The sequence below is a fragment of the Mus musculus genome, chromosome 12, assembly GCF_000001635.26.
Source record: "Mus musculus strain C57BL/6J chromosome 12, GRCm38.p6 C57BL/6J".
In the NCBI taxonomy this organism is placed as follows: Eukaryota; Metazoa; Chordata; class Mammalia; order Rodentia; family Muridae; genus Mus; species Mus musculus.
In genome coordinates, this window is record NC_000078.6 from 105,612,207 (window position 1) to 105,625,764 (window position 13,558).

General features: G+C 46.5%; 1 protein-coding gene across 3 annotated transcripts in view; it reads right to left on the minus strand.

Annotated features, from left to right (window-relative positions):
• Window positions 1-1,332: 1,332 nt before the first annotated feature.
• The window catches only part of Atg2b (autophagy related 2B), a 71,759-nt gene continuing 59,533 nt past the window's right edge, over window positions 1,333-13,558 (minus strand). For 2 of the 3 annotated variants that reach the window (XM_006516360.2, NM_029654.4), the window contains exons 37-42: window positions 11,709-11,778; window positions 11,215-11,297; window positions 10,501-10,622; window positions 9,897-10,051; window positions 9,001-9,150; window positions 1,333-5,097 (exon numbers count right to left, since the gene is read on the minus strand). In XM_006516360.2, the coding sequence (XP_006516423.1) occupies window positions 4,867-5,097; window positions 9,001-9,150; window positions 9,897-10,051; window positions 10,501-10,622; window positions 11,215-11,297; window positions 11,709-11,778 (811 nt within the window). In that variant the 3' untranslated portion in view covers window positions 1,333-4,866. The remainder of the gene's footprint in view (window positions 5,098-9,000; window positions 9,151-9,896; window positions 10,052-10,500; window positions 10,623-11,214; window positions 11,298-11,708; window positions 11,779-13,558) is intronic. The other variant, XM_006516361.3, reaches the window with a different exon arrangement.

Here is a 13,558-nt window from a genome sequence, read left to right on the forward strand (position 1 = left end):
TCCTTCTTCTGACCTCTGCAGGCAGCAGGCACCCACGTGGGATACAAACAAACATGTATGCAAGTACCATCATGCACATAAAAAGTGAAATCTCAACAACCCCCCCCCAAAAAAAAACCCTACAAACAGCTCCAAAGTCAAACAAGGCGACTGTCCCCCTTGAATTATTTTTTCCGATCTCTTTAAAATGCTTTAAAAGGGCTAGCGAAATGGCTCATTGAGTGGAAAAATGCCTGGGCACAGGACAGTCACCTGTTACTGAACCTAATCAGCAAGCTCCAGGGTCAGTGAGAGACTGCATCTCACAGTGAGAGACACCCTCGAAGTGGGGGGCATGAGGGGGGGAGGACAGCATTCCATGGGACAGAAAAGGCACCAGAGGGAGAAAGCCAACCTCAGATAACTGCTGCCAGCTTGCTTAGAGCACTTCTTTTGGCATGTACTCATGATAAATAACTGTTGCATGTCCAGCCATAAAATGGGACATCTATGTTACCCCCTCCAATGCTCGGGGACCATCACCAGGAAGGCGGAAAGAGCCTAAGAATGGGAGGGAGCGGGGAGAGCATGTGCAAAGCTGATTTCTGGGCAGGACCTAGCCTTTGCACTCCTAAACTCCCAGCGGCCATGACTAACTGCACTAGATCTGCCCAAGACTGGCCCATCAACACCTCGTCATGGCAGAGGGGAGGGGACCCTGAGGCCCCATTCTTCTCTGAGGAGCTATTGACAGTTAATGGTTGCTGGGGTAAAGGGAGAGACAAACCCTTGCCCATGCTCCATTGCGCACGCACGCACACACGTACACACGGTGATTGCAGAAAGCAAGAGGTGTGGGGATCCCACGAGGCAATGTCTCTGGGCCTGTCTCTCCGCTGGCAAACAGGCTCCTATGCAGAGAGCACTCTGGAAAGCCTGGCTGACGTGTGCATCTCACACAGGCCCTCTTTCTTCTGAGAGCCCAGAGAGACGCCTGACTTGTCCCTTGCACCTGACTGCCAATGTGACGGTTAGAGAGTTTTAAGTGTCTTTTCAAATGTCTCGCATGCTTCTCCACACAGATTTACCAAGCACTTATCTATATTCCTCAGCCCAACACTATAAAATGTGTCTGCCCGAAGTCCACATTGAAAGGATAATGAATAATATCATCAGGAATGCCACCAAGGCAGGAGTGACACTTTGACATAATAGTCGGAGACAGCTCAGAAACCGGTGGCATAAACATTATACTGGAGGTGCCAGGATGAAATATCCTTGTGAAGTCTCCCCACCCAAAAAAGTGGCTCAGGCAGGCTCAGGAAATGGCTCTAGCAACAGACAATACTTAAGTTTAAAGCAAAAACGGAGAGGTAATATTTTAATTTTTTCACAAGTATTCTTAACGTCATCATATTTTAAATAGTTACACTAACAAGTTACATTTTTCACAAAAATACTTGTACAGAGGAGTATTCTTATTTACATCCAGAGTGGCCATACTTAGGAAAGCCGGGACACTTAGCAGAGAGACTAGGATGACTCACAGAAAAACTTACGTGGGAACCCAAAAACTCCACGAACAAGTGAGCAGCCCAGTGCGCCCAGCAGCTACACAAACACAGCTAGACAATTCCAACCAGAGTGCAGTGAGACAGGAGTAAGATGTGTGAAGGGCGGGGAGCCCCGAGAGGGGGCAGCCGACAAGATGCTCACCCCGGAACTGGAGCACAGGCAGTTTTTCTCTGATGCGGACTTAAGTGAATGGCTGCCCAACCCCAGTGTTGGCCAGAGAAGGCTGACACGGGCCTCTGAGCCCTACATCTACAGGAACTAGTGAGATTCAAAATGTGAAATGCTAAGTAAGACTCAACGATTTCCCCCACAAAGAAGCCTATCGTGGCAGCTCATGAGGATGCCTTTTCTGTCTCAAATGGAGACCAGTTCCGAGCCATGCAGGCTGACTTGCAACTGTGCCCATGGAATCTCTCAAAGGTTAAGTGTGCCCAGCACAACCCTGAAAATGTCCACACCAAGACTGGCAAGTGACATACTAGTGTTCTTACAAGAATAGTGACTGGTCCTTCCTGTACACTAAAATAAAATTTCCCGATTTAAAAAAAAAAAAAAAAAGCTTCATTTCGACACACTATGCTATACAAATCACCTCTCTTTTCAGCCTTTTCAGTACAAACGTGCATTTGGTTACTTTGATACAAGTGGCCCGTCCTGCTGCAGAAAGGAGCATCCTGCTGTCTTTACTCAGTCCTTCCAAAGGACTTTAACCTCTACATTCCCAATGGCGTTTGAAGGGAGGCAGGGAAGGAACACTTCCCACTGTCCCCAGAAGCCTGGGATCTGAGGGACCGTATTCAATACAGGCAGAGGTGAGGCAGACTGGTACAGAGAAACAGTCCATTAAAATGAAAGCCTACTGCTATGATGTCTATCTATGCCTGCTCAGACTAAACAAGAAGAAAAAAAAAAAAAAAAAAACAGAGGTTCCAAGTCAGTCCCATCGCTGTGGTCTCTGTTGCCATTGGTGATGGAGTCAGGGTGGGAACATCGCAGTGATCATAAATAAGCCAACTCCCTTGACTTCTGTGGGGAGTGCTCTGTATGTACAGCCTGCTCCAGTCAGAACTATCAACCCGATTCAACCATGCAGCATGGTGCCAGACCCTGAAGGTGTCACTCTGAGAGCAGAGACCTGGAGTATCCCACAGCTGCCATGGTATGGCATAGCCAGTGTCCATGTGATGGTGCCCACCAGCCTGGTATGGAGGATCTGGGCACTTTTTGTGTACATGTCACTGTGACCTAATTGCTCAGAAATTCTCACAAGCCTTGTCCCAAGAAACCTCTTCACTTACAGAGGGGACCCTGGGGCTGAGTGAGACAAGGTGTCTTGGCCAAGTGAAGTCATTTGCTTGGTGACTGCAGACAAGGCAACCCAAGGACACTCACTGCCAACACACTGTATGACATCACGAGACCAAAGTCTGAGCAGACACCTTTTAAAAGAAACCACAGCAGATATGTAACTTAGAAGCATTCAAATACAGACAGGGCCTCAACAGTGCACAAAGACCTGGGGGCCAAATCAGCAGCTCTGGCAAGAGTGAAGCAGGAGAGGTCACCTTTTTATAATGGCTTCATCAATTTAACTAGCTGGAAGAATTGTGTGCTGCTCCAGGCAAAGGGGTCACTAATCCCTACTCCCGTGCACACTGACCTTAAATGGAACCAAGGAGGAGAGAGGGGCAGGGTAAAGCCTGGCCAAATTCAACAGCTGTCACACATTGCCTGCTCCATTAGAGGGGCAGAAACAGGCCAGCCAGCCATGGCAACAAATGCTACTACTAACTGCAGTGTCTCCTCAGAGCCATAACAGACATGGGCTCCACCTAACAAGGACGAAGGGCCAGCAGTTCCATGAGGTCCACCAGTGGCCACTCCAAGGTAGCTTTTGACGTTTCCTGGCAACAAAAGGAAATCGAGCGAATGCAAATGTCTACAAGACTGGGTTTTGTTTTGTTTTTTTTTTTTTTAATTTTGTTTTGTTTTTGTTTTTTGAACCAGCTCTAGAGGTTGGGGCTGGGGCTGTGGCTGTGGCTGTGAGTCAAGGTTGACCTGGTTCCTTGTTCAGAGTTCTTAGAGGGTGAAACTGACTTCCTTTCTCACGCACAAACCAAATGCTGCTGCGGTGTCCAGCATCCCCAAGAGCCACCAACGTCTACAAACCAAGAGTAAGAACATGCAGCGCTGCAAAGCCCCAGGTCCATTCTGCTGGGCTACTCTCTAGGCACAAATCACACACTCCTCCTCCTAATGAGTGACAGTGACAATCAGCTCCGAGGTATCTCCACATGTCCTTTGGTCAATCAGAGCACTGCATCAACAAATATGCTTTTCAGAGAAACAAATGTTCATGGACGTATACAACAATCTTACCTTTAAATAAAAATACTTTATTCATTCCCAACAAGTTATCAAAATGTACATTATTAACCAAGTAAAAATGGTACTTTGAATTAGTTGTCTAGAACATACTTGGGAGTATTTTTATGTATCTTTCTAAGAATAAAGCCCACTTCCAATGCCCTTGACACTAACGGGCTGCACTAAGTCCTTAACAGTGGCCACATAAGCAATGCGCGGGCCCCAGCCCACCACAGAGCTCACATTCTCACTTGCATTTAGGATACAGAAACTTACACTAGGTTACCTTCCTTTACCAAAAACTCTGAGACATCTTCACTTCACATCGTATTTATATAACCTTGTAAATAACACAGAGAACACAGCATACCTTGCATCATATTACAGATGCACACACACACACACAGACACAGACACACAGACACAAACGCACGCTCACAGAAGATAAAGTGCAGAACAGCACATGTTGCCTGAGGGAGGCGAGGCCTTCGCTACCTGACAGACACTGGAGCCCCAGCTGCTTCACTTTCCCTGTGGCTTCTGTCACTGTGAGCTGAAAAATCAACTCCTCAGAACTATGAAGAGTGCTCCCCAGTGCCTCAGGAGTGCTCCCCTTTCTTTAAGCACTCAACACTGTTTACAAACTCATTCCCAATGAGCTCTTGTCAGTAACAAGTACAGTTAGAGTCACTTTAATGAAAGCAAGCATTCCACAGGGCAGCAAATCTCTAGTGACTGACACCAGCCACTCTGAAAGGCAAGTGCCAGGCCCTAAAATGTCACAAGTTTTTGGCTGTGTGTTGTTTTGATATTAAATTATTTTACTAAGAACTGCTTTTGTTCCTGAGATGGGCACATGAATTGAACTAGTTTCCTAGGAAGCTGCCACTAGGCCCCTGCCCTCAGCTCCACACAGTGTGGAGTGCAATCAGTCACACTGTGGGATCAGTCCTCCCCATGGCGCCATTTCTGCGACTCGTCCTGCCGAACGTCTGGTCTAATTTGGTTTCTCATGCCACCTAACACATTTGATGTCGCCTCGGTGGCTACAATCAGGGGTCTGACCACTGCCGGTGGGATCTGCCGCAGGACTTCACCCACAGCACCAGTGACCCCTCTGCTCTCGTGTTCCCGAGCCGCCGTTTCATAGATGGTCTGAGCTGTGTCTGTGATCCCCTGCAGAGGTGAGAAGGCAGAAAAGAGGAAGAAAGCTCAGATCAGAAGCTAAGGTGCCCGCACTATACACTTTGAAGTACAGCTAACCAATATGTCTCCACCTAGACCAACACAGAAACAAGCAGACACCATGCCACCCTCACCCAGTCGCTCAGGAAAGTGGTACTCCCCATGACTCAGCATTTCTCTGTCATACTAGTGTGTGGAAAAATGGAGCTCAATTAGTTCAAGCGAGGAAGCCCACAGAAACACACCCTGACCTAAAAAGCAACTTGTGCCTCAATTCTTTCCTCTAGCCAAGTACAACTCTGCAATAGGGCCTTTTGAGCACGTGCCCGATAGAGGACTACAGGGAGGACTTCTGATGCAGCACAAGAAAGCTCCGGCTGCAATTAATGGCCTTGTATTAGAAAAGAACCATAGAATATTCAATTAAGATAAGAGGCCAAATTGAACACTTTATTGGCTTACAAAGAAAATTCAGAGACCCTGAGGTGAGTACAGCTTCAGCAGCATTCCACCTTTGCCACAACTTCTAAGCTTTAGGTTGAGTGTACACAGGCCGGCAGTGACAGCAGTCAAACTTTAGAGTTCTGGATCTGTGTCATTTACTGTGTCACTGAATCTGTGAGACTGAAGTGTGGGTCCACTGTGACAGCTTCAGTGATGAGTCCAGAAGAGACATCCTGGGGTCCTAACCCAGAACCTAGCTGTCTGTCTGTCTGACAGGCTAGCTCACAGACAAACCAGCAGCAGCACAGGCAAGACACAGGTCCAACAGGACTAAATGGAGGTGGGTGCTCAGAAAGTCCTGTGGAGCCGGAGAGAGTTGGCAGGGTCAGGAATCACCTGGGAAGGGAGTCTCGAGGAAGGACTGTCAGGATTAGAGAGGGGCTCCGTGGGGATTGTCTTGATTACCTGAATTGGTGAAGGAAGACCCACCACTACTGTGGGTGAGACCACTGCCTGGGCAGGGAATCTTCAACTGTACAGAGTGGAAAGCAAGCTGCCTACGTCCCAGCAGCAATGCACTCTTCTGACTGCGGAAGCCATTTCCAGCTGATTCAAGCTCCTGCTGCCTTGACTTCCCCAACGTGGCACACTGCCCTGAACTGTGAGCTAAAATAAACGCTTTCGGCCTCAAGTCCCTTTATCAAAGCCACACAAGCAGAAGGACCAGAATCTGGGTCCCAGCACACACAGAAGGTGGGGTCAAGTGGCTGTCTGTAACCTTGGCACTGGGATTACGAGATGGAAACAAGAAAGAACTTCAGATCCAATTCTCTGGACACCAAAGGCTACTCCTGTGCCATGAGGACTGCTATACCTTCTGACTCTTGTCAGATTATGGTTAGAAACACACCTAGTGCGACCCTGGGATCAAATCCTACATAGGATGACCACAAGCTTCTCTGTGTCATAGCAGTAAGGAGGCAAAAGGAAGGAAGCCAGTGCCTGATACCCAAAGAGCACCAAGCCTCGCCAGAGAGTGGGAAGACAGAAACACAACGCTCCTGCTGCTGTGCCTGGACCTCAGAGAACTGACCACACAGTAAACAGAAAAGTAAGTAAGTAAATGGCGAACACTAACCTGGGGGTTCCCATACTATTGCTCAACAATTCCACCCCAGGGAACTTCTTGCACATATGAACTCAGGCACAGCTAGAAGACATTCCCCGTTTCAGCGTCACACAGGGAACAAAACAGAAACTAAATGCCCACCATCAGGAAAAGATGAGTGATCTATTCCTATGACAAAAATACTGTGAGGACATGTAAATGGCATTATGTGTCTATAGGTGGACCTTGAAAGATGGGTTACACCTGAGGAATACCGAATGGCAGAGAAGCACCTGAAAAAATGTTCAACATCCTTAATCATCAGGGAAATGCAAATCAAAACAACCCTGAGATTCCACCTCACACCAGTCAGAATGGCTAAGATCAAAAATTCAGGTGACAGCAGATGCTGGCGTGGATGTGGAGAAAGAGGAACACTCCTCCATTGTTGGTGGGAGTGCAGGCTTGTACAACCACTCTGGAAATCAGTCTGGCGGTTCCTCAGAAAATTGGACATAGTACTACCGGAGGATCCAGCAATACCTCTCCTGGGCATATATCCAGAAGATGCCCCAACTGGTAAGAAGGACACATGCTCCACTATGTTCATAGCAGCCTTATTTATAATAGCCAGAAGCTGGAAAGAACCTAGATGCCCCTCAACAGAGGAATGGATACAGAAAATGTGGTACATCTACACAATGGAGTACTACTCAGCTATTAAAAAGAATGAATTTATGAAATTCCTAGCCAAATGGATGGACCTGGAGGGCATCATCCTGAGTGAGGTAACACATTCACAAAGAAACTCACACAATATGTACTCACTGATAAGTGGATATTAGCCCCAAACCTAGGATACCCAAGATATAAGATATAATTTGCTAAACACATGAAACTCAAGAAGAATGAAGACTGAAGTGTGGACACTATGCCCCTCCTTAGATTTGGGAACAAAACATCCATGGAAGGAGTTACAGAGACAAAGTTTGGAGCTGAGATGAAAGGATGGACCATGTAGAGACTGCCATATCCAGGGATCCACCCCATAATCAGCATCCAAACGCTGACACCATTGCATACACTAGCAAGATTTTATCGAAAGGACCCAGATGTAGCTGTCTCTTGTGAGACTATGCCGGGGCCTAGCAAACACAGAAGTGGATGCTCACAGTCAGCTAATGGATGGATCATAGGGCTCCCAATGGAGGAGCTAGAGAAAGTAGCCAAGGAGCTAAAGGGATATGCAACCCTGCAGGTGCAACAACATTATGAACTAACCAGTACCCCGGAGCTCTTGACTCTAGCTGCATATATATCAAAAGATGGCCTAGTCGGCCATCACTGGAAAGAGAGGCCCATTGGACTTGCAAACTTTATATGCCCCAGTACAGGGGAACACCAGGGCCAAAAAGGGGGAGTGGGTGGGCAGGGGAGTGGGGGTGGGTGGATATGGGGGACTTTTGGTATAGCATTGGAAATGTAAATGAGCTAAATACCTAATAAAAAATGGAAAAAAAAAAAAAAAAAGAAAGATGGGTTACAGGATACACGTATATATAAACCCTTCTGTGTTCTACTTAGAAATACTTACATAATCTAACTGTACAAACCTGTCTAGAAAAGCTGTGACATCTTCACAACAGTGAAGGCCTGGGAACGGGGCAGGGCTGGGGTCTTCCTTGAAAAGTAGCACTACCTAAGCAAACCTAAGGTAAGCACGAATAAGCACCGAACCCAGCAGTGAGTACTGGCTGTCTGCAGCCTCCCCTTCACACCATGCATGCAGCCCACCATTCACTACCCGGCAATCTCCGAGTCTTACCCACGAGCCCCATGCTGTCACTGGCAGCTTACATTCCAATCCCACGGGTTCCTCCAAAGCAATAAAGTCAGTGAAGTCTGCGGGGAGCCAGGCGTGCTGGCTGAGTTGTGGGTCACTTTGATAGGGTTACAGTCATTTGGGAAGAGAGCATCAACTGAGAAAATGCCCCCACCAGTTGGCAAGCCTATGGAGCCTTTTCTTAAGTGACTGATGTGCTAGTGTCACTGCTGGGCACGTGATCCTTAATATAAGAAAAGGGCAGGCTGAGCCAGCCGTGCTGAAGTGGTAAGCACTGTTCCTCTGTGGCCTCTGCTTCAGTTCCTGCCTCTAGGTTCAGGCCAGGTTTGAACTCTGCTCTGACTTCCCTCACTGATGGACTGCAATGTGGAACTGTAAACTGAAATAATGCTTTTCAAAACCTCCCCAAGTTGCTTTTGGTCATGGGATTTCACCACCTAACAAGACAATAGAAGCGCATGCAAGCAGTCCTGACTTGTCCACAGACCTCTCTACGTACCTCTTTTACAACGCTGTAGGCCTTGGCCACGCCTTCCCTCAGGTCTACTGGCTGGTGGGCTAACCGGTGATGAGGAAATCTCTTTGCCTTCTTGGGCTCAATGGAAAGGGTACTCGGAGACACCATGTCATATGCAGTCTCTGCGGCTGCCTGGGTCATTTTGTCAGAAGGAAGAAATGGATTAGAAAACAGCCTGAGAGCTGGGCCCCAAGTGTGGAGGGAGAGGCTCTCCTGCGGGGGTAAAGAGAGCCCCACAGAGACAGACAGAGACACACACACACACACACACACACACACACACAGTGCCTCTGCTTCAACACTCAGAACAAGAGCTTAGGACTTCCCTATTGTGAACAGGGATGCAAAGCTAGAAACTGGCATCTGGACTTTGCTGACGTACTCAGCCCCTCCTTCTTATTACCCAGAATGCCCATGTTACTCTGCGATGCTTAATACTTCACAGAGTAACTTCCAACACTTTTGTTTGCCCCATTACGTGTTCTTAAATTTAGCGGACCCTTTCACACAGCTCAGTGATAAAGCCCCTGATGATTCAATGGTTACTGTCTAAACTATGCATGTAGACTCAGCACGTATCCTACAACTGTTACAGAAGTGCTCAGTACCAGACATCTCAGTAACTACCAAGCACCAAGCAGGGTGTGGCGGTGCACACCTGAGCAGTTGGGAGGTTATAGATCAAAAGCATGAGGATACTGGGCTATAGAGCAAGACTTTGTCTCAAAAAACAAAACTAAACTAAGCATGATAGTAAGTCATTACAAGTGATGTCTACCCTCAACGTTTCACACATCTTCATGGTGCCATTTGAAAAAGTAGCCCAGTTGCTGCCCAGGGCACTTATCTTTCCAGATGAGCAGGCCAGGAAATAGTACCTGTATGGTTTGGACCATTCTGTTTGTGAGTTCCAGGGCAGCCATTGCAGTTGAGGTACCAAAGGAAGCAGCGCCCCTCTGGAAGCCTCTGACGATACGGCCATCCTTCCGGTATTGCTCAATGGGCAGCCATACCAAGTCCTTCAGGCCTTGCACTAGACACAGAAACCACAATGAGAAGTGTAAGTGAAAGCGTCTAACCCTGTGGCTCCTCATCTCATTCTCACCGAGGTCTCCAGAGCCCAGCTTCCCAACAGAAACACAGGCTGGGCCATCTGTGTGATTGAACGTGTTCTAATAGTCATTTCAAAAAGTTAAATAAAATAAAGTTGGGGGTGGGAGAGTGGGTAACTCTATTTTAATATTTCTGTATCAGGTATATCGAGAATATTTTCATTGCAATGTAAAACCATCATAAAAAGCACATGCGCACGTACACACGTGCACACACACACGCACACACACACGCACGCACACACACACATGGTCTAATGCTGATGGAGGTTCTGACCGTGAAACTAGAGGCAAGCTTTTATGTGCACGTTAGTATGCAGGTAGGTTTCATAGAAAAATGTTCTTCACACAGACTCTCAAGGCAACCTACCTAATTGAACTAGTGAATGCATAGGGCCAACACCTCCCAGGATTCCTGGTAGCTGGTTCTTCTTAATGTCACTGAGCCATTCCGAGATTGCATATGAGAACAATTTGTCAATACCTAGCAAACTAGAGCAAATGACCGTCAGTGCAAAGAAGAAATAAAGGTACATCTGTAAGTCAGGACTTTCCCATTTAGAAACTACATATTACAAGTGCTACATACAGATGCTCCAAAATGGCTGAGTGTTTCTATCTCACAGAGAAATGCAGATCAGCTACTAACTTCCCTTCCTAACCTTTGTGTGAGTCAGTCAGAAGACTGTTGGGTGCTACAGATAACACAGACACAGCAGGCGGAGAGCGACCTATCAAGTTTGGAATATGGACATGCAGGACTGTCTCCCATTGTGCTTCTCCCTCCATGGTCCAAGGCTCAGCACAGAGTCCGACCAATCACAACCAAATCTGTGTGCCTGCATGCTGAGTAAGCTAATTTACACTTCAGTAAGTTACCGTAAAGTATCCTGAACTGCAGACACTTTCAAGGAATACCGCTCTGTTCCAGTCACAAGCAAACACCAGCCCTGGGCAGGACGATGCTCCGGGCTGAGCGTGCCACAGACTCACAAATGAGCATCTTGCCTGTGAGAAACTCTGCTCTTCTCTACACTAGCTTTAGTGCCCTCACCTTCACGCCTCAGCAGCTCCGTCTACTCACCCATGCCGATAGAAAAGCCTTTTCAGCTTTAGCTCCGAACAGTTCAACTGGGCCAGGCCAATCAAAATCCCAGCCAATGTACCCTAAAACAGGAAGAATGGCCAATCAGTCCATAAAACAAGGAGTGACTCAACATTTAACACAGCTGTTGCTAGGGAAAGTTTAAGCAACATTCTTTAATGAAGAGAAACACTTAAAACATTTACAGAAAAATATATTTTATATGGTGCAACCCATCATATCAGCTAACTGCTGACATGTATGAAAGCCACTCCCAGTACTTAGTGTTTACTTTAAAAGCAAGTGCAGGTGCTCGGCACCAAGCCCGGCGGCCTGAGCTCAATCCCCGGGCCCTGCACAGTGTAGGAGAGAATCCGCTCTCATTCCGTCCTCCACATAAGTGCTCCCTGCCTCACACACTCGCTCCCTCTACAATAAGTCAATGTAATGTTTTAAAGACAACTGTGTACTGTGCATGCATGCAGTCTCCACACCTGATCCATCGACACGTGCTTGCCGTGGTAGTCAAGCCGGATGGGAACTTCTGCCGTGAATCTAAATTCTCTGGGAACAAAAGGAGTTACTTACATTCAAATTACTGATCATGAAATTGGACCAAATTTTTTAAAAATAAAAACAAAACTACAACATAAATCATAAGCACATCGTATGCTCTCAATAAAAGAGGATGCCTTTTAGTTCCCCCTTGTCTTAAAATCATGACTAAACATAAATTTTCTTGTTTTTAACTACTGTCACAAAATCCTTTTCTTAGTTTATTAAGTATTTATTTAAATGTTCTCTATTGTGTTTAAATGCATTTAAATATTGTCACCAAAAACTTTCCTTTACTAAACTTTACTAAATGTTTAACCATAGGAAAGCATGTTTACATATTCTCATACAGAGATCAAAATGATAAAATTGACCTTCAGACTTAAAACAAAAAGTAGTCAGAAAAAGCAAGGAGACCATCCCTGTTCAATGTGAGCAGAGCCAGGCCTGGCCCCTGCGCCTAACACCACATGGGATGCAAGTGTGTACGGTCACAGCTCTCTGAGCCTCAGTTCTTCATCATTGTGAAAATAACATACACTGGCAAATTTTGGTGAGAATTTCTGAAATTAATGCTTTTGGGCAGATACCAAAATACCAACACTGAGAATGCTGGGGATGAAATTAAAACTATGGACTGATAGCAAACAGCCAATGAGCTATCAGTATACAGCCAATACAATGAGCTGCCTTCCAAAAGCTGACTGCAAACTGAGGGCTCAGAACCTGAAACATGATTTTGCCCAACAGAGTAAATGCTCTTGGTTACAGCAGCAAACTATCTCAGAGAGGCCCACCCCAGCACTACTGCCCCAGCAGCCTTCTAGCTCCTCTCTTCCCCATGGGATAGGACGTGTTAACAGACAGAGCGCTAGTCACACATGTATTCGGTAAGAGCCACTTGCAGAAGGAGAAGGAAGATTCCTATGGCGTCACTGGAAAGTCAGCAGTGAGCAGGTGGGTGATGATCAGGACCGTAACAGTTAACAGAGCAGGCCAGCCTAACTCTCTGGACATTAACATATCGTGGAGCAAGTAACTGAGACGCTACGCTCCCACTCATTATCACCTCAGGGTTCTGGACCTTCCAGAACAGAAATGAAATCTATAAGGTGTTTTCCACATTTCAAATAACCTAGCACAAAGTAAAAAAATCAACACTTGCCTAAGTAAAGAGGTAAAGCTACACAGGTCTGCCTCCTTCAGTTAGATTGTCAAGAATGGTACAAGTCTGCATCCCCAGCTACCTGAGAGGAAGCAGGGAAGACCTAGGGTTTGAGGCTAGCCTGGGCCACACAGTGAGACCTGTCTCCATACAAAGTGTCAAATTTCTTGCTTTCAGGATTGTGATTACAAACTGGCAATTTATATGTGATTACTACAATATAAGATCTGAAGTTGTCACTAGGATTTAATTTTTCCTAAACATAAAAGAATCACTGTAGGAGACTAACAAAGGGAACACTTTACTGGAGAAGTGTCAGCCAGGCAGAGTGCATACCTGCCGTCCTCCGTCCTCCCTGCCTTTCCTACACGGATTTATTTCTACATCACCACTATACGGCATTTTAAAAATATCTTCTGAATATGCCCACTTGGGCCACTCCCAAGGTCTTCTCTCACAACATAGAAGGGAAAACGGAAAAACTGGAATGAAAGAGGGGTACAGACAACGGGGATGGGGATCAGTTTCTCTTTGATCCTTCTCTTTCCATAATGCCAAGATTCTAGCCTTGAGCAACAAGGCTAGGGAAAGAGGAAAGGAGGAAGGAACAGACTGGCCGGCTGG